The sequence below is a fragment of the Oryza glaberrima genome, chromosome 3 (assembly GCF_000147395.1).
Source record: "Oryza glaberrima chromosome 3, OglaRS2, whole genome shotgun sequence".
In the NCBI taxonomy this organism is placed as follows: Eukaryota; Viridiplantae; Streptophyta; class Magnoliopsida; order Poales; family Poaceae; genus Oryza; species Oryza glaberrima.
This window is the reverse complement of record NC_068328.1, coordinates 34,699,515-34,720,190: the sequence shown is the minus strand read 5'-3', so window position 1 is coordinate 34,720,190 and position 20,676 is coordinate 34,699,515. Positions and strand designations below refer to the sequence as shown.

General features: G+C 44.6%; 4 protein-coding genes and 1 long non-coding RNA gene across 8 annotated transcripts; all 5 read left to right on the top strand.

The window, feature by feature from the left end:
• The first annotated feature begins 297 nt into the window (after nt 1-297).
• On the top strand, nt 298-5,719 carry LOC127768234 (uncharacterized). Of its 3 annotated transcripts, XR_008016566.1 has the most exons (6): nt 298-784; nt 1,023-1,079; nt 1,345-1,462; nt 3,224-3,314; nt 4,799-4,957; nt 5,033-5,719. It is a non-coding gene; the product is annotated as an uncharacterized LOC127768234 (long non-coding RNA). The 3 variants fall into 3 exon arrangements; XR_008016564.1 differs by having other exon boundaries at nt 4,799-5,719; XR_008016565.1 differs by having other exon boundaries at nt 3,423-5,719.
• Nucleotides 5,720-11,631: 5,912 nt separating this feature from the next.
• On the top strand, nt 11,632-13,780 carry LOC127768228 (pirin-like protein). Of its 2 annotated transcripts, XM_052293764.1 has the most exons (7): nt 11,634-12,012; nt 12,106-12,271; nt 12,384-12,433; nt 12,524-12,591; nt 12,687-12,749; nt 12,889-12,992; nt 13,083-13,780. In XM_052293764.1, the coding sequence occupies exons 1-7, from the start codon at nt 11,862-11,864 to the stop codon at nt 13,567-13,569; spliced, it is 1,089 nt and encodes a 362-aa protein (XP_052149724.1). In that variant the 5' UTR covers nt 11,634-11,861; the 3' UTR covers nt 13,570-13,780. The 2 variants fall into 2 exon arrangements, with proteins under 2 accessions (XP_052149723.1, XP_052149724.1); XM_052293763.1 differs by having other exon boundaries at nt 11,632-12,271.
• A 361-nt stretch (nt 13,781-14,141) lies between these two features.
• LOC127768231 (uncharacterized) lies at nt 14,142-17,402 on the top strand. The gene is made up of 10 exons (XM_052293766.1): nt 14,142-14,440; nt 14,527-14,686; nt 14,838-14,899; nt 15,255-15,414; nt 15,494-15,614; nt 16,071-16,152; nt 16,242-16,354; nt 16,536-16,614; nt 16,699-16,749; nt 17,030-17,402. The coding sequence occupies exons 1-10, from the start codon at nt 14,213-14,215 to the stop codon at nt 17,111-17,113; spliced, it is 1,140 nt and encodes a 379-aa protein (XP_052149726.1). The 5' UTR covers nt 14,142-14,212; the 3' UTR covers nt 17,114-17,402.
• A 669-nt stretch (nt 17,403-18,071) lies between these two features.
• On the top strand, nt 18,072-19,141 carry LOC127768232 (uncharacterized). The gene has a single exon (XM_052293767.1). The coding sequence runs from the start codon at nt 18,072-18,074 to the stop codon at nt 18,978-18,980; it is 909 nt and encodes a 302-aa protein (XP_052149727.1). The 3' UTR covers nt 18,981-19,141.
• Nucleotides 19,142-20,137: 996 nt separating this feature from the next.
• Nucleotides 20,138-20,615, top strand: LOC127768233 (uncharacterized). The gene has a single exon (XM_052293768.1). The coding sequence runs from the start codon at nt 20,248-20,250 to the stop codon at nt 20,593-20,595; it is 348 nt and encodes a 115-aa protein (XP_052149728.1). The 5' UTR covers nt 20,138-20,247; the 3' UTR covers nt 20,596-20,615.
• Nucleotides 20,616-20,676: the final 61 nt, after the last annotated feature.

Sequence of the window (20,676 nt, the reverse complement as noted above, 5' to 3'; positions counted from 1 at the left end):
AGCATGTTATTACCTACATATGTTACCTTTTAAAACAATATTTTTAGATTAAGCTTTTGTAAGATCATATGACCATTTATTAATGAATCCAAAGTGACATAAATCTAAAGATACCTGGTTTAAAGTAAAAAAATGTTTAATTAATTGAAATCTATACTACTTAAAAAAAGTGGTGGTGGTGAGTCCTGAACGATCGTAGGGTTGAGATTCATCGGAGGATCCTCCCACCAAATCGACGCTCCAAACGCTCCTATCCGTCCACACCATCGCGCTCCAATCGCGCTGCATCCGCTTCTCTCCGCCCTGGCTTTCCGGCTTCCGCGCGCCCGCTCGCTTTTCGCCGTCCTTCCTCTCGCCCGCTCGCCCTCGCCGTCCTCCTCGACTAGCTGTTCCTCCCCGCCGTCCCACCGTCCTCCCCCACCGTCCCGCGCTGCCGCCGCCATCGATCCTCCCCGCCGCCCACGCCGTCCTCCACCAGATCGCTCCCCCACTGCCGCCGCCATCGATCGCCCCCGCCGTCCTCGTCGCCGCCATCGCCGTCTTCCACCACGGCTGAACAGGAGTTGCCAGGGTCGTCGTCCTCCGATCTCCTTCGCCCGAGCCGATCTCTCCACCGATTTGCTCCGACCGTGCCGATCTCCTCCGTGCCACCGTCGGTACTCCCTCACCAATCTGCTCCGCCCACGCCGATTTCTCCCATCCGCGTCGCCATCGAGGGCCACCCCACCAATCTCCTCCGTGCCACCTCTGGAACACCCGCGCCCGCGTCGCCGACGACCTAGAAGTAAGTAGGAGTTGCTAGGTCTGGTTGGCAGCACATACACATTTCATCGAGCAGCGTTCTAGATTTCTTGAGTGCTCTATATTGTGGTTAGATCAACAAGGTATCCATCTGGCATGCAGTTTTCTCATTTGTTGACCATCCAAGTGATTGGACCAATCCTGTATTTTGCAATTTGTGGTGTTAAAAAATTATTATTCAGTTTACTTACTAAAAGCAATCTATCTCTTCTGTCATGCAGATGAGAGGCCTCCTGTGATTTACCTGTAGGATCATTTGAGAATACACCAATCTGCAGGTGCTATACATTCATTCCTCTGTTTTTTCTGCAAATCCTATAGGAGATGCAATTCTGTCAACTTAAGTGTGTATAGTGTGTTGTGGAGTCTGATCGAAGTGCTAAGCATTCATACTCAGTTCTGTGTCCCTCAAACTTAATTTTGTATGTAGATTAACTATCACAGTTGTCTCTGAAGTGATGGTACACTTCTTTTTTTTTAAAAAAAAAAACTTATATCTCGCAAACTGACTTAACCTTTGATATCAAATTATTTAATATGTAGGAAAAAAAAAGTTCAGATTGTCGAAGCAAAGCTGACTGGACACCATGCCAATTGCTATTGTTTACTGCACAATCAAGGAGATTTTTGGCTGATTCTACTAAATTTCTGTTTGGTAAAGGTAATTTCCTTCCATCATGATTACCCCTTACAAATAGTGCAAATGTCTCCTGCATGGATCAATCTTCGCTAAATGGTCTATAAACATTTCTACTGCACCATGCAAAGGGTTAAATTGTAGACATCCAGTCAAGAATTTCTTTCTTTGAACCTACAGTACCTTGGACATACAAGCAGATTTCTCTTTGTGCTGATGTCATGTGCCGAATACTTCGTAACAAGGGAGTTGTGTGGGCTGTTAGGATTCACGTCTCAGTCATTCAGTTTCTATTCTAGATAGCAAAATTTGCTATAGGGCATCCAAAAAACGTGTAATTTCACAATGTGTCTGTGATTAAATTAAACTGATTACTCCAAATAAATTACAACAACCACATCCACGTAGCTTATTAATTTGCTTATGATTACAAATGATTCCGAGCGCCACAGTCAGTCCTACAATATCAGCGTCGGCAGTCCTCTCTGCCCTGGTACAATGCGAGCTCCTTCCTCTTCTTGATCTATCCTCAATTGGACTAAAGTCTTAGAAAAAAATGCAACTTGTTGATCGTGCTGATTAAGGAGTGCTTGAACAAGCTTGCCTAGACGGTGTTTTTCCTTGCTCATCCTGAGAGCCCTGATCCTGAAGGTTCATTCCCTTCTATTACTGACATCATAACTGAAGCTTGCAACAGTTTATGTGTCATATTAATGCCATTGGTATTCAATCCATTTCCTGATAATATAGAATTGCTCTTATTTTCCTTGTAAAATTATGTGCAAGCAGTAAGATTTTAAATTGGTTATTGTCTTCATGATCATTGGATCTTTTTTTTTCCAATGAAGTGTATCAAACTAGAGTAAACTGTTACTCTGAACATGTCAAATCGATCATTTATCTGAATTTATAAAATAGCGTTAACTTCCTTTTTCGTTCACAAATTTCTTGCTTGATATAACGAAATGAACAAGGATGTGAACTACAGTTCGTACACTGAATTGCTAAGAGAAATGCTTGTAACAACATGTATATTGTTGATAATATTAAGGATTTTCAGTAAATACCTAAGCACAACCTGTACTGATTCACTATGCTATGCTAAGGTGCATCCATACATGTATATCGTGGGTGAAGTTCACGTCTCTTTTCTCTGGGATTGGTCACTGATATACCATTATAGTTACAACTGTGAGTTTTTTTTTTATCCTACGTTATCAGTGAGTAGATTCTTCGAGCTTAGGAATCTTTAATATTTCATTTTCTTTTTGGCATGTTTGGATGGGTATTTTGGTTATATCTAGATCATTTTACGTTCTCATTTTCAAGGGAATCTCATAAAGAAAACACATATGTGCTATCAGGGAAGGAGAAAAAAAAAGGAAATGTTCATAAAAGGAATGGCATCTGACCACCCTTTTTATTTTTAAAGCAATTTGCAGGCAATTATGAAATCGATTCCCTCAGTAATTTCTAATGGAAAAATTTTACTTTAGCAAGGGAAAATTGCTTACCCTTTTGCTTAAGATTGGATTCAGTCTAGACACTCATGCAGCCCAAAAAGTTGGCAATTATTTAATTGTTGCAATTATCATGCTCTAAAAACCATAATGTTAATCATACTCTAAAAAACATACTGCTGTTGAGACACTTGATTATTTTATCTGGCCCTCATACATATATGGAAAAGCAAATTTTATGTGTACATGGCCAAAAATTGATTTGGAACTCAGTGTGGCAAAACACTTCAAATGTAGCTAACCTTTTATTACTCTTTATGTGAAGCATGCTGTGAGGATTGTTTAGCTGGCTTACACACATTAAGACATGGATACCAATATTGGGGGCTCCACACCAACATCGTTAACAAGATCATGTGAGTTCTTTTATCGCTCTATTTCTTTACTACTTAAAAAATTCGTAGTGGTGGTGGTGAGTCCTGAACGATCGAATGGTTAACATTCATCGGAGGATCCTCTCACAGGCATCAGCGGATGAGATTTTCTCCCATGATCCACCCGTCGCACCCCTTCTCATCTCCTCGATCCGCATCGCGCTCCCTCTCTCTCCGATCTGTAATTCCACATCGCACTCCCCAGCCCCCCATCCTTCCTCCTCGGCGCGCCGCCTCCTCACCCCACCGACGCGCTGCCTTCCCATCCCGCCCAACCCGCGCCTTCTTCTCCGGTTGTCCTCCCTCCGTATTGTGCTGTCCCTCGCTCCGCCCCCTCCCTCTCCATCGCGCCACCGCCCCCCTCCATAAACCATAACCTCCCTCAAATCCCGATCATCTGCGCAGCCGTCGTTATCGTCGGACCGAGCTCTTCGATCATCACCCTCCGTTGCCGCCGCTGCATCGGACCCATCGGAATGGTGGATGGGAATGCGGACCTCAGTATGGTTGAGGGGTTGGACGAGATGATGGCGGTGGTTGCAGGCGCGCCCACCAGCACGCTCGCTGGAGTGTGGAGAGGCGCGCGCCCGCTGCTGCGAGTCACCGGCGGTGTCGTCGGCATCATCGTCAGCTAGCTCTGCATATTAAAAACATATGAGTTGTCAAGTAAAGTTAGTGCAATGTAATAAGATGTTTTTAATTTACCTATGAGAATCACTATTAGTATTTCCTCTTGCATCAATTTAGTGGAAGATATCAAAAAACAACAGAAGATATTCAAAAAGGAACTATTTGGATGGAAATATGCATATATTGATGGATTATCAACACCTGGAAGCTAATGGTAAATACAATTTATTTTTCTCGATAGCCTAGCAACATAATTTCATTAGGATAAAACCTTTATTCGTACCTAATATATTTCCCTCTTGCTAAGATTTAGCTCAGGGTACTCTTCATTCAATGGCCTAGCCAGATCCATGCTGCATGTTAATTATGACATGGGTTGTGCTGTTTCTTGGTGGAGAAGATCGTTAAGTATCTCCTGGCATGCATGCCGCTGCCATCAACATTCTTTCTTGATGGCTGTGAGCATGTCATATTTTATCTGGTGTTATCCCGGCTGATGAGCATCCCATTCGATTTGTTTTTCTTTGTTTACATTGGTTAAGCTTGATGCATTTTTCAGATCTGCTTCCATGGATCAGTTTGGTCAGGTAGTCTTGTTGCAATGCAGAGTTTTAGATATGAACGGTTCATATACTTCATATCATAGTTGTACACAGTGGTTTGTTCTAATCATTCCCATCTGATTCTTGGGAGTAGCCAAATCAGTGCATGGTCAGATATTAGGAAGGAAGAGCAGTATAATATCTATGTGCAGTTTAGTTCTAATTTACCGGCTATTCTCACATGTTGGCTTTTTTATTGACTGAGATATCATTTTTCTTCTGTTTTCACTGCAGTCCAAATGTGCTGGTCAATTCATAATCGATCAGCAGGCCTGGAATTTGTCTCAAGGTATATACATGGAATAGTGTTCCAATATGAGTAGTGACTAAAGCAGATTAATTTGAATTGTGAACTCTTTTACCAAGTGAACAGAGACTCTGTCAAATAATCAGGTCAGTACTAAAATCCTATTGATCACTATAAAATTACAATCTCATTTGATGTTGCCTTTTTCCTGGTGATCATAGGAGTGACCCCTTTTTTCATGCTTCAAAGGTATATGGTTTTGTATAAAATTCCATTTCTCAGTATAGAAGTTAAAACTCTCATTTTTGTCTGAACTAATAAACTATTGTTCTTCTCCAAGATTTGTTCACTAAGGCTCCGTTCGTTCTGGGGACATAGGGGAGATTTGAGTCTCGTTTTCCGCGCACACGCTTTTTAAACTACTAAACGGTGTGTTTTTTGCAAAAAAATTCTATAGCAAAGTTGCTTTAAAAAATCATATTAATCCATTTTTGAAATTTAAAATAGTTAATACTCAATTAATCATGAGCTAATGGCTCACCTCGTTTTGCGTATCTTCCCAATCTCCTCAATCCCCTTCTCCTCAAACACACCCTAAGTTGCAATTGATAGCACATTTTTACATTTTCTTGGCGCGTCCATTTGTGCCTCCACAGTTGCCTCATATGCTACCACTGACATTTCTTATTATTCATTCCTGTTTCTTAGAGAATTGTATTTATCTGTGCAAAATTGCAACTCGATGTACTGAGGATTCTATAAGCTTTTAAAGATTACCGTGAACACATAGTGTACTGTCTAGAGAATTACTCAGATTCATTTATGTCTAATGGATTGGATTCCATGTAAATTCAGTTGTAATCCTTTAAGATGACTTTCAGTTTTGTATATATATATATATATATATATAGTCTGTTCAAGGCATATAACTTGAAATTTAGCATGTACCAGAAGATTATTATCAGTAGACCCCAAAAAGGTCACACTCCAATTTTGATTTATCAAGTGCATGACCCTTGATAAATTTAGGAGTAAATCCCTTGTATACCCATGAAAACTTCCCTAATCTCTTCTATACCCCCAATTTTACTCGATCCTCTCTATACCCCCGAATTTTCGCTTTCATCCCTTCCATGCCCCTCCCGTTAGGTTTTCTTCATTTTCCAGTTACATGTGATTGAAAATGTCCATAATACCCTTGTAGATGGAGGAGGAACAGCAGGTGCTAGGTAGATTGAAAAAGAATTGAAAAACGTTGACCACACAATATGTGTATTTATGAGGCTAATAATAAGTTTAAAACTTTTATTGTGGTATTGGAAAAAAAATGCAATACATCACTTTCGTTTTAAAAAAATAATAGGATCAAAAAAAATAATAGGGTTAGAAAATCAAAGTGACATTAATTTCCTCTGTACAACAAAAATTGGTACATTCAATAGGAAGCTGAACTTGTTGTGGACAAAGGAGGAAATCCATTGCAAAAATTTTTTTCATATCCATACAAAAAAAAAATTAGGCAGGATGTAAATAAAGAGAGTATCCATATAGAATTTTGTGAAACAAAATAGTCCGGATCAATAAGAGCATCATACATCATCAATCAAATCAGTAGCAACCATACAAAGCACTTCATATCAATTTTATTTTCATCATCCACAAAGAGCACTTCATCAATCTCATTTCCATCATCCATACAGAACAATTCATATCATGCAAAGACCACAATTTCATTTCCATACCTAGTAGTGCAGGAACCAAACCAACTTTCCACTCCATACACAAATGTTGCAAATGACAGTAAGTGGGCAGTACATCATGAGCATAATAGCATAAGGTCCATACCACTACATCATTGCATCATGAGGCATAACACAGCAAACAACAACAAAACCCATCAGGCTCCACATAATAAATTGTCAGTACCAAATAAAACCTAATCAACTAGCCATATATATATATATATATATATATATATATATATATATATATATATATATATATATATATATATATATATATATATATATATATATAATTTAGTCCATAAGCTTTCTTTTGCTCCTAGTGCCCATTGCAGGGCTCTTATTTTTGCTCCTTGTGCCCATAGCTGGGCTGTTTGGAACAGCAGAATATGGTGGCTTTCCCTTTGTCTTGCTCTTGGCTTTTTTCGGTGCAACTGGAGGTGTTTGCTCTCGAAGACATGGCAAGGCTACAATCATATTAGATGGCTCAGGTTGGTTTGAGCCAGTAAGTGATCTTGATCTACAAAAGAGAGTTATGAATATATCGCATAGAGCAGCATAATACCAACAAATTGATATAATTGATCTAATTACTTACCTAACTGATCTACTTGAACTTGAGCTATTGTTCCTTGTCCTACTATCCTCAATGAAATGAATGCTTTGACTGTGAAAAATGAATTGTTATGTACCTAACTGATTATAGAATGAAGTAAAAAAGATTGGCTAACCTAGGAGGATATGTCATTATTGGTGTAACTATTGGAGCAGCCATGATACTAGTCTCTGAGGTTACTTCATTAGTTTTCTTCCTTCTCTTCTTTGGTGGCCCTCTGTCAACAAGAGAAAATATATGTCATAAGGCTTATTAGAAACAAAATGAAAATTTGTAAGAAATATGTACCTTTCAGCAAGCATTGCTGCCACTTGCTCTGGATCACCCTCTTTGCAATTGTGCCAATGATGGCCATAGCTCTTGCAAATTGGGCATTTGTGTCTCCTACTCCTTTTGCTTCCTTTCTCAGTGCAATCTTTGTACCTCAAAGTTCTTGGTCTCCCAGCTGATTTCTTCAGAATGGGTGGCGCCAAGAAGAACCCATGATCAGCTTGTGGCCATTGTGACTTGTCAGGCAATGAAGGGATCAATTTCTCATATGCTGCCCTGAATCGATGCACACTAAAGCAATCATCCACATAATCTTCAAGCCTTCCTCTAATTGACGTGATGAATGCTATAGCATGGATACAAGGCTTCCCCGAAACTTGGAATTCCCTACATGTGCAAGTTTTGTGTTCCAAATTGACAACATGTCTAAACCCACTACCTCCTTTAACCTCAATTTCTGCCTCAAAGTCTCCATTTCTTGTGACCACCATATCTAAATCTCTACTTTTTTCATTCAATTCCTTGACAATATGAGGTAGAATGCGGCCTTCGAATTTCTTACCTATTCTTTGCCTCTTATCCCATTTCACCAACAACCACCGTCGAATCCTCTCCAAGAAGTCATACAAATGTAGTGCTTTCCAATCTTTCACCAAATTGTTGAAGCTTTCTGCAAGGTTATTTGTCACATAATCAACCTTGCAAACTGTAGAGAACTGACTCCTACTCCATAGCCTTTTGTGATACTTCCTAAGGTATGCTACTGCTTCTGGTTTAGCTTCTTCCATGGCTGCCATATGTTTCTCATAGAAGTAAGGGCTCCATGCATATGCTGCAGGCCAAAGGTTATCATCAAATATCTTGCCAGTGAACTTCTTTTTGAAGTTGGTGACCATGTGCTTCATGCACTCCCGGTGTTCTACATTACGAAAAACCTACAAGAAAGGAGAAAGGAGAATTAGCTCATTTTGCCTTTTATTAGAGACGGAATAGAATGAATTTGGTGCATAATAAAGCAATTTACCTCATGCACTGCACTATCTATCCCCTTCCCTGCATCAGTACAAAGAGCCAAGCCTCTTGGAGTGCCAATTGCATCTTTTAGTTGTTGCATGAACCACATCCAATTCTCAACAGAATCTGAGTCAAATATACCCAAAGCAACTGGATACATCCAGTTATGTCCATCTACAGCACAAGCAACTGCTAGCTGCCCCTTAAACTTGCCCGTTAAGAAAGTACTGTCTATAGCCAAATATGGCCTACAACCAGTAAGGAAACCATGAATGCATGGTTTCAAGGCAAAGAATAGCCTTATGAATTTTATCTCTTCAAGAACAGTGTGATGGTCAATGATGAAAAAACTGCCAGGGCTTGCTTTCTCAACTTGTGCCTTGTATCTATACAACATGTCAAAACTCTCTCTCCAACTACCATACAACTTAGTGATAGCAATCTCCCTACCAGCATGCACTCTTTGGTAGTTGATCTTAACCTTATGTGTTTCATGGATCCTTCTTTGCAATTCCTTCGCTCCCACACTAGCATCCTCCAACAACCAATCCTTTACTTTCTCACAAATCCAAAACTTGCTTGCAGCCTTGATAGTCTCACTTCTTCTCGTACTTGAGCATTCATGTGGAAAAGGATTGGTTTTCACCTGAAATATAAAGATATTCAATACCACAATAAAATACATATACAATACTTGAAGAATGCATGCTGTTTTAAATTAAATACATACCATCATAGTGACACCATCAGCAACCACAGATGCATGGATCCTCCAATTGCAGCCTTGAGCAGCACACTTTGCAGTATATTGCCCTGGTTCACTCCGGATAATGTTAAATTCAAACTCCTTTTTTATTGCATGTTGTGCTATTGCCAATCTAAATTCATCAATGTTAGGATATATGCTTCCTACGATCATTGGTGGGTCATTCTTGTCATAAGTTGCGCTAAGAATATTTTCTGGCATCCCATCCAATGCCATTGACTCATCCTCAGATTCATCAACACCATCACCCTCAGATGCATCCTCAGATGTATCCTAAGATGTAGCCCAAGATTCATCCTCGGATTCTTCATTGGCAGCCCCTTCACCTCTAGTTTCATCAGCTTGACCAGCAACAGCCTCCTCATTATCTAAGTATATGCATTCATCATCCACACCAACATGCTCAGCCATAGGAAATGGGTTTATTAAGTATGTGTCTGATGGCACGAGGACATGAGAAGGCAGAGTGCTGCTGCTAGGTTGGCTGAAATCCACTTGAGATGGGGTTGCCAGAGAAGGAGTATCGGGAACACATATGTTTGCTTTAACAAGAGTGTGGTCTAACTCATCAATATTTTCATTCATACCATGTATACAAATAATCATTGGAATCACCTTGATATCAACAAACTTTTCAAACATTTCTAGCATATCCTGGTCAGTTGTGACATGATGAGAAATTTTATGAACCATATCCACATAGCCAATTGTGACGGTTTCATTTGGCCCCCATGGATATGACTTTGCAATATCATCAACAAAGTCTTTGTAGCACATAGCATTTGAGTCTATCATCTTATTGAAAATAAACCAATCATATTTCACCCTAGCATTTTTTCGATCCCCGGCTAGTTTGATTTCCAAAAGATATGTAGTTAAGGGGTCCATCCTGTGGATGAACACAGTAGCTGTCTATCAATCTATGCATCAACCAAAATGATCCCCACACATACAACTACAGCAAACTTATGAATGAGAGCAAGTTAGGTCACTAACCCAACGGGGAGCCATGAAGGAACCGTGCTAAGCCTTGAATCTGCCATGCCCAATAGATGTGCTGCAGAGATGGTGGCTTCAACTGTTTCTCTTACCGACACCAATGAACAACCCACTCCTATAAACAAGAAATCAATCACTCATCAACTGCTACTTTACATAAGCAAGAAGAAGAAATGAAAATTGCTACTTTACATAAGCAAGAAGAAGAAATGAAAATTCCTACCAATAAGGCGGTGCTGGGTGGCGCAGCGATAGAGGGTGGTGGATTTGGCCACACGACGGGAGGACGGTGGACAGCGGCGCCCGCGACAGAGGGCTATGGTCGGTAGCCGCGCGACGGGAGGGCAGCCGGCGGTGGCCCACAGTGCGACGGTAGGGCAGTGGTCGGAGGCGCCCCACCGAGCGACGGGAGGGAGGGGGCCGGGCCGGTGGCGCGCGCGCGGCGGCGCCCCCACCGAGCGACGGGAGGGCCTTCCTGGCCGGCGCGCGCGACGGGGAGGGCGGGGACCGGCGGCGCGGCCTGCGCGTGGAGAGGAGAAAGGATTGGGGAGAAAGAAGGGGATTAGATCTGTTTAGCTAGGGTTTGCACTGCCAGGGGTATTTTGGTATTTTTTGAAAATACTGACAATGTAACACACAGATAACGTTACAGATCAAACAGAAACCTAACGGGAGGGGCATGGAAGGGATGAAAGCGAAAATTCGGGGTTACAGAGGGGATCGAGTAAAATTAGGGGTATAGAAGAGATTATGGAAGTTTTCATGGGTATACAAGGGATTTACTCTAAATTTAGTCATGTGTGTGATGTCCGTGACTGCTTCCCGAAGCACCAACCAATTTTTTTTTTGAGGAAAACATCAACTAACTATGTATCACCTAAGAGGGTAATATTCAGAACTTGTGATCTTAGAAAATGAAACCGTATTCTTCTGTGCCAATGCCTAATGGTTAGAGAAAATTCTTTTCAAGTATACCTGATAGTCTGATACATTAACCATATTCCTTTGTTTAGAGAGGAACATTAGCCACATTCTATCCTCTTCATTTGCCATTCATAATAGGCGAGATGCTTTAATGCATACATTTTTTGCCGTTGCAACACACGGGCACCCAACTAGTTAAGTTATAAAAAATGTAATTAAAAGAAGGGGAAGAAGACATTTTTTTTTTAAAAAAAAAGCGAAGATGAAAGAAATAAACGAAATAAGAGGATACGAGGCGACGGACGTCGATTGCCTAACGCCGACGCGAGGGTGACATCAGGGGAAGGATGACGCAGAGCAGACGTAAGCACGTCGTTGGCACGTTCCAGCTCCATCCATTCCAACCTCGCCCGCGCCGCGCCGCGATTCCGGAAGCAGCCGCTCCCGCGAAGGAAGAAACCAATAAAACAAAGCGTTTTTCATCCACACGTGACGCGAGGCAGAGGCACTACACACACTGCTCTCTCTGTTTTTTTTTGGTCAACCCCAACCCAAGCAAAGCAGCCGCATATCTCTCCATTAATCACCTACCAAAAAAAACAAATTATTTTGTTTTTAAAGATCATTTCCAACAAGAACACCATACCAATCCTTGGTCAAATTCTGCTAGTATTTATCCTCCTAGAGAGGGACATGGGGAGAGGAGTGGATCCACGATGATGACGAGGAGCATGATGAAGTTTTTCTCTCCCTCCTCCTCCTCCGCTATTTATACCACCCTCTCCTCTCGTCTCGCCAGGATCAACGCCACTCGCCACACACCACCACCACCACCAAAGAGCAGCAGAGCAGCAAGATCACTAACCTGTACTACTGCCTCTAACCCCAAATCCAAATCCAAATCCAAGGCCAAGCATCTCCTGCTGCTTCTCCTGATTGTCTCGCTCATCTTGCTTGCAGCTTTCTTGCTGATTCGAGCAACCATGTCTTCTTCGTCTTCGTCGTCGGATGCTGTCGCCGCGGCGGCGGCGGCGACTTTTGAGAAGCCGAGGACGGTGGTGAAGAAGCTCCTGGCGGAGTCCCAGCCCGAGGGCGACGGCGCCACCGTGCGAAGGAGCATCGGCAGGTGAAGGATCATCATCGATTCAATCCTATCTCTGAATCTCTGATCGATTTGTTTTGCCGAATCGTGTTGGGTTCTAATGGATGGGGGGCGTTGACCTCTGTTTTTTCTGCAGGTACGAGCTCAGGAACCTGGATCCTTTCCTCATGCTCGATGAATTCTCTGGTAATTACACAATTCCAATTCACCGGTAGAGTAAAATCGCGGCCCTTTTTGTGCCCGAATGATCTTAATTTTCCCCTTCTGTTTTACCAGTTTCCAAGCCTGCTGGATTTCCCGACCATCCGCATAGAGGATTCGAGACAGTCACCTACATGCTCGAAGTACGGATGACTAAACTTCTTGTAGTTCCATTTCATCTTTTCTTTATGCCCGTAAGGTGTTTGCTGAAATGCTACTCATGGTTTCTTCCATTCAGGGGGCGTTCACCCACCAAGACTTTGCAGGCCACAAGGGCACCATCGGCACGGGAGATGTCCAGGTCTTACTCTACCCTCCAACTAGGGACATATCTTTCATCACTTTCAGAAATTGACGTTTCACCAGAAAAAAAAAGGGTGACTTTGTTTTCTAATTTCAGATGCTGACAATGCAATCTTGATCATGTTTTTGTTCATCAGTGGATGACGGCTGGCCGCGGCATCGTGCACTCGGAGATGCCGGCAGCGGACGGTGTGCAGAAGGGCCTCCAGCTCTGGATCAACCTCTCTTCCAAGGACAAAATGTATACACACCATGATTGATTTGATTTGCACTCCAATTTTGCAAGATTGCATGTTTGCAAATGCTCATTGGATGAACTTCTTCAATGCAGGATTGAACCGAGGTACCAGGAGCTTATGAGCAAGGACATCAGCTGCGCCGAGAAGGACGGCGTGGAGGTGAAGATCATCGCCGGCGAGGCCTTCGGGGTGCGTTCGCCAGTGTACACGCGGACGCCGACGATGTACATGGACTTCACGATGCAGCCGGGGTCGCAGCTGCACCAGCCCATCCCGGAGGCCTGGAACGCCTTCGTCTACATCATCGACGGCGAGGGCGTGTTCGGGAGGGAGAAGGCGTCGCCGGCGACCGCCCACCACTGCCTCGTTCTCGGCCCCGGCGACGGCCTGAGCGTCTGGAATAAGTCCGGCGAGCCGCTCCGGTTCGCGCTCGTCGGCGGGCAGCCGCTCAACGAGCCCGTGGTGCAGCATGGCCCCTTCGTGATGAACACCCGCGCCGAGATCCAGCAGGCCATGGAGGATTACTACTATGGCAGGAATGGCTTCGAGAAGGCCCGCCATTGGAGCTCCACAGCATGATTTCATCATCCTCCCTTCATACCATGACACACCATCACCATACATAATGCTGCTGAGCTGAACATGATGCTGTTTTTAGGCATATTAGTATATCATTTGATTCAGTAATAATAAATAGGTTTATTGTCATAAATTTTTCCTTGATTGGCTGTGTAATAAAACGATATCTGTGCAATGAAAATGATAGTAATATGATTGGATTTTAAATGGAGCTGCACAACAGATTATGCACATGTCATTGACTCATTCTGAAAGCAAATTTCAGAAATATCTAAATATCTCAGACATTAGACAACTTGACAAATTTTCTTCTCCATTTCGAAACATTCTAGAATATCAGCATGTGGATAAGGAATTTTTATTCACCCCAAATTCACCCCCCCCCCCCCCCCCCCCCCCCCCCCAAAAAAAAAGTTAAGAAGATCAGTAAGCCACATGTCAACAAGGCACTGGGTGGCGTGCACCACGCGATGCTGCCGGAGAATGGACGGCCACGATGCATCTCCCACCCAAACCAAATCAAATCCGTCCATCCATTCGCCTCTAGCAAAATAATCCGCCTCGTGCCGCCCGCGTTTCCCTCCCCTCCACGGCCACTCATTCCTCCCTCCCCACCACCACCACCACCACCGGCGGCGGCGCAATGCTGGCGGCGGCGGCGGCGGCTCTCCGGCCAGCGCCCACCACCGCGGCCTTCTCCCCCTCCACCGCGAGGTCCCCGCCACCAACGCTCCTCTCCTTCGCTCCTCCCCGCTCTCACCAGCGATTCCACCTCTCCGCCACCGCCGAGGGCGCGGGCACCACCGCGGCGCAGGAAGGCGCGTCGGCGTCGGCGTCGGCTCCCCCGGTCGACGAAGCGCGACTAGCGCAGGTGCGGAGATGTTTTGTTCGTGCTGTTTTTGGTGCGATGTTGACGCGCGTGTGATCAAGTGAGGGTTTCGTGTTGTTTGGATGTAGTTCGCGGCGGATTGGCAGGCGGCGCGCGCGGAGAGGGACCAGGGGAAGATCCTGAAACTGCAGGTGATACGGGCCAACAGCGGCGGGTTGATCGTCAGGTTCAACTCCCTCCAGGGCTTCGTGCCCAACCCTCTCCTTAGCCCCGCGCATTGGTGTAAAGGTAGTCAGTTTCTCTAGTTTGAGTTGCTTGCAGAATTTGTCCAGATTTTTGAACCAGCTCTAGCTGCAATTGATCGCCGGATTAAGAGGTGATTGCAGCTGTGGGCTACCGTAACTGAACTCATGGTGGATGTATGGTTTTTTCCTTGTAGACCCCAAAAGGCCCATTCAAGATGTTACAAAGGACCTTGTGGGTTCTTCCATTTCTGTCAAGGTAATTAAGAGGCTTCAATTACCTTTTGAGCTACCAATTAGATTATGGTACTATACCATGCAGTAGTACAAACACATGCTGGTTTTGGATCAAAACGCTGATCAATGTTACTTTTAGTTTGCTTGTGTGGCGGAATTTCAGTATTAAACTGGGTGTCCCTCTCCAAGGAACTGTGATATTCTTTAACTTTGCTTTCTAAACTGCATTATGATTTTTTTTCAAGCACATTCTGGCAAAGTTGTATCATTGGCTTCTCAATTCTCTATTACTATGGGTACAATCTAAGAGCGGGCACCAGATTGTAGGATTCGAACTTTACACATTTTTCTTCAGAAACTGAAGCTAATTACTTTAGGTGGTCGAAGTGAACGAGGAAGAAAGGAAGCTTGTCTTCTCAGAGAAGGATGCAAGTTGGTTCACTCATTCTTCTCTAGTCAAGATTGGTGCTATCTATGATGGAATTGTCGGTTCAGTTTTCCACTACGGTGCATTTGTTCATCTGCGATTTCCTGATGGTACCCATTGGCAACACCCCTTGTCATTTTTGTTGGTAAATGTTTTGTTGATTTTCTGACAAAATCTATCCTCAAACAGGAAATTATCATCTTACTGGCCTTGTACATATCTCTGAGGTCTCTTGGGATCTTGTCCAAGATGTCCGGGATTTTTTAAATGAAGGTGATACTGTCAAGGTCATAGTGGTGAACATTGATATGTAAGTATCTAATACTTCTTTACTGTCTTCCTCCACAATTGTCAGCATGTGTATTCGCAATGTAGTTTCTCGTGATCTCATTCCATACTTTTTCAAGAAAGTTTGCAATTATATAATCAATGTTGACTGTACCAATGAAAAATAGCATATGTTTAATTGAATCTAGCGATGGAGAATGGCGCAATACACCTTAAATCTATATAGATTAGGATTTAACGATGCAATAACTATTGAGAACACAGATTGTCTTTAAGGAATACCAAGTTGATGCATTGAAATAGATCACTTATGACTCTTGAGGGCTGATGAATAAAATGAGAGGAGTTTATGATCTATTTTTTTTTCCTATCATTGCTTTCTTCGCAATAGGGCAAATCAGCATATGCTGGAAGAATTATCATGAATCAGAAAATTATGTTACATAATCTGATACTGATGCATTTCCTTCACAAATAGGGAGAAGTCAAGGATAGCTTTATCAATCAGACAATTGGAGGAAGATCCTCTACTGGAGACATTGGACAAAGTTATTCCTTTGGTTAGTTTGTCGAAAGCACGTGTCTTTGTGGCAGGTTATTTAGCTTTGTTCTTTTAAAGGTCAACTCATGCATTAATATTGGTTTATAGGAGGCTGATCAATCACCTAGTGCTGGGATCATATCATCTGATTCATCTCCTTCAGAAGCTGATCTTCTTCCAGGACTTGATGGTATATGTAATGAACTATTGCAAGAGGATGGGTATGATTTCTGTTTGTGTGTTTTTTTTTTTTTGGTGTATGGTTTTTTGATGTTGATGTACTACTTTATGTGCCCAGTAGCTCTTCTTGACTAGAGAACAGTTTTGTTAACCAGGAGGGAACCAATGAATAGGTTTTTACGTTGCAATCTCCATGTTTTAATCAGTTCTATTTCTTCACAGTATAACAGACGTACAGTTTGGGCGCCGAGCATTGGAGAAACGTGTTGTTTCACAAGATCTGGAACTCTGGCTTTCCAGTGTATGATCCAAAATGTCTCCAATTTAACCAGTCGAAGCTCACAAGATAGAAACATGGACTGATGTGTTGGATCTCATTGTGCAGGTGCCAGCTAAGGACAATCAGTTCAAGCTTCTTGCTCGAGCTGGGCGACAGGTTAGTTTCTTCTTGATATAGCACTGTTTTCTTGTTATAAGGAGTTTCATTAGGCAAGGATTGATGTTTAGTCGGTTTTCAGTCCCAACTGAACAGAAAACAAAGGTACATCCTGTAAAACCAAAATATCAAACAAGTCTTCAAAATGGTTACACCGGAAGTCAGTACGACAAGTTTTGTGAAAGATTGTAATGGTTGTCTGATGGGCGTGCCGTTGGAATAATTGTTGTAGTTGTGTGACAGAGTGTAAGTAAAAAATTATAATCCTTTAAACTGGCAGGTCCAAGAACTATATTTGACAACCAGCCTAGACCAGGAGGGCATAAAGAAGGCGGTGCAGAGAGTACTAGGACGTGTTCCTTGAGTTTGGAGAACAGCGAGTATGAGGCAGCATGCCTGTACTCCCCCCAATTTTCTGACCAACCGACTATAGTGAAACCACAGCACGAGCAGACAACCTGAAAAGTTCGTCGTTGTTTCCTCATTCTGATGCTGAGCTTCCTCTCAGCTGGAGACTACTTAACCGAAAATTGTAAATTTTGTCAGTAATACAATGAGTAGGTAGTTATCTTCGTGCATGCATGTACCTATCTGAAACCTCAAGGCCACCTGTATATATATCAGTATTCATCTTCAGTGTCATCAATTCATCATATCTTGTTCTGGTAACTAATAGCTAGATATGCCTTTCTTGTCAAAGCTGTTTCTTGTTCAACATGTAAATCTACTCCGTAAAACTATAAGTCCGTTTTCCCCCTAGAGCGTATGAACCACTTCTTTGTCCCTTAAAATTTACTGCTAATTCTGTACTGCCTGAACCACTTCTTTCTACGTACCTTGTTACATATTCTGTTCTGACTGCAACATCTGTAGGATGGTACAGGCAAGTAGGTGAGATCAGCAATTGTGTAAGCACAAGTACTGCTCTTCTTGCAAATATTTTTCGTTACATATTAGGCTGGGCAGTGACCACTACTGACACAGCTGAATCAAATTGAATGGGACACGCAGATATTATCCAAATTATCCAAAAATGTCACACATTGACTCCCCTAGAAGTCATAGAACTAACTACAATGCATAATTGCCAATGTGATGGAACGCCCATGGTTTCGTGGCATTTCGTGGTGCCTTCTTCTGCCTTGGCTAGTGTCACCATCTTCTCATCGGTTGATACATCCAAAGGCGAGAGAACAAGAAGCCGGCGATGAATCCAAGAAGTAAACAGACAAAATTCTCACACCTATATTAGCTCGAATCCGCCGCATCGAGCAATCTCCCCCCTCGCATTGCCTCCTTCGATCGATCAATCAACGGCGACAATGTCGCACGGCGGCGGCGGCGGCGGCCAGCCGTCGTGCGCCGCGGTGTCGCTCAGCAAGTACCTGCAACGCAAGCTCTGGAAGCGCATCAATGGCGGCAAGCCGAGGAGGAGGAGGAGGCCTGAGGTGCGGTCGGCGTCGGGCGGCGGCGAGGTCCCCGTGTCGGTGGAGCTGATGACTACTAGCTCGTGGTCGTCGTCGTCGGTGAGGTCGCCGGAGGCGGTGGTGCGGGTGGTGATGCAGGGCGGGGTGGTGGAGGCGTACGGCGGGGTGGTGCTGGCGTGCACGGTGATCCGGAAGCACCCGCCGGGGCTCTGCCTCGCCTACCCCGACGTGTTCCGCAACCCGCACGGCGCACGCGTCCGCCCGCTCCAGCCGCTCTTCCCCGGCGAGAAGTTCTACCTCCTCCCGGAGCGCACCATCGAGAGGCTCCAGCGCCAAATCCCCGAGAGCTCCGTCGGCGCCTTCGACGTGGATGACGTCACGTCATCCACGACGACGACGACGGAGGAGGAGGAGGAGGACACGCGGGATTACAGCAGCGGCGCGGCATCGTCGTCGGAGGAGGAGGAGGCGGCGTGCGACGACGACGACGACGGCGACGAGTGCGCCGCGCGGAGGTGGTGCTGCGCGAGGGAGTACTTCGAGGCGAAGGAGCGGTGGGACGAATGCCAGTTCAAGAAGATGGTGGCGCGGGGGCTCGCCGTCGAGAAGAGCACCGAGAAGGAGACGGCGATGAAGAAGAAGAAGAATGGGAGGAGGAGGAGGAAGAAGAGGAACTCCGCCGCCGTGCCGTCGACGGGGTGCAGGACGTCGAGAGCGCCGGCGACGACGAGGAGGACGTGGGAGCCCAGCCTGCCGTCGGTGGAGGAGGAGAGGGAGAGCTCACCTCCATCAGAGAGGGGTTGATGATTGATCAGATTCACCGACCTTCTTCTCTTGCTCCAAATGGTCACCTATTGTTTTGTTTTTTTGGTTGAATCAGCTTCAACTGCATGTCTTGCCCTCACTCCAATAGATCAGGATACGATTCAGGTCGTGTGTTGTGAATTGTGTAGCCAACTGCAAAGTAGAATGGGTTGTGAATCGAATGTTCTTCTCTTCTTTTACGGATGTATCCACATGAAACTGAAGACCTAATCTTTTTGCTTATGCTAACATTTATCAGCCAAAATCTTTTCGCTTATGCTAACACTTATTAGCCAACATTTAAATTTTAAATCTTAAATTTAGAGTTGATTTTAGGGTTTTTTCATCGAAGTTTATTTTTTAGCCTTTGATTTTCGATCACTAAGAGCACCTATATATAAAAGTTTTATTTACAAATTATTTTTCGTTTACAAATATACCGTTTCGACTGTGAAACTAAATTTCCTGTACTGGCCGTTCGGGAAATGGGCCGCACGTAATTGAAATCCTATTCTGGCCCAAACTAGTATGGGCTGGACATGAGTCACGGCACCTTTTAGGCCCAATTAATATGGGCCGCACGTAAGTCCCACTCCCGTTGTTGGGACGCACCCGCACATAACAGAAAGAACATTCAGATCCGGATATCTCTACACCATCCGATCAAGATTACGCGGTCTAGATCGAGTTAAAGCTGGTGCCGGAGGCTCTTTTTCACGGGACACCCTGTGTTAGCACGGTTTATCGTTTATACCCTTCACGAGTTGGATCGTCCGGCCTTTCGCCGCCGCCGACGCAAGCTAGGAGAAGGAAGGCAACGAAGAAGAAGAGGAGGATTGCGCTGCAAAACGTAATGTGGTGTTCTTTTCTGTCAGTTATTACCAAGGGGACTTATGCTTGTGCAAAATCTTACTGTAGGGGATGGGATGAAACGAAATGAAAATCTTGGTCTCAAGCCTTTCATGATGCTGTGATATCTTCATCCCAAATTAGGAGAGAATCTGGGCGAGTCGACGGCCGTGGGACCCGCGCAGCCAGTGTCTCTTCCCGCGCTTTTCCCACCGCTCGAATGCAAAGCACATGTCAACCGCGCGCCAAATTCTCCACCATTCCGTTGCTCCCGCCATCTCCCCCCACATATAACCTCCACAAACTCCCAACGCCTCGCTCATCTCGATCTCCATCTCCAAATTAAACAGAACCATTTTTATAAATTTTAGTTGCTGCTCGTTCCTCCGTTGAAGAGATCGATATCAATATCCGCGCCATGGCCGCCGGTCACCGGACGCTGCTGCTCCTCGTCGCCGTCCTCTTCGCCGCGGCCGCCGTGGCGCTCGCCGACGACGCCAAGCCGACGATCCTCACCCCCGTGGCGAACACCCCGCTCGGCTCCTTCGACGGCGACTCGCCGGCCGACGACGCCATGGACGACGAGGACGCCGCGCCGGTCGGGGCGCCCATCGGCACCACCATGACCGAGCCCAAGCCCGAGCTCACCACCACGCCGGGCGCCGCCGGCGAGGCGGCGGGCGGCGCCAGCGCCGGTTACTCCCTTGGCGTTGCCTCTCACGTCGGCGCCGCCGCCGCGTTCGTCGCCGGCGTGTTCGCCTTCTGAGGGCGAGGATACTGGGAACGAGAGAAACCTCCAGCCTTATTGTGTCAATATATACTGACAATACATACATACATACATACA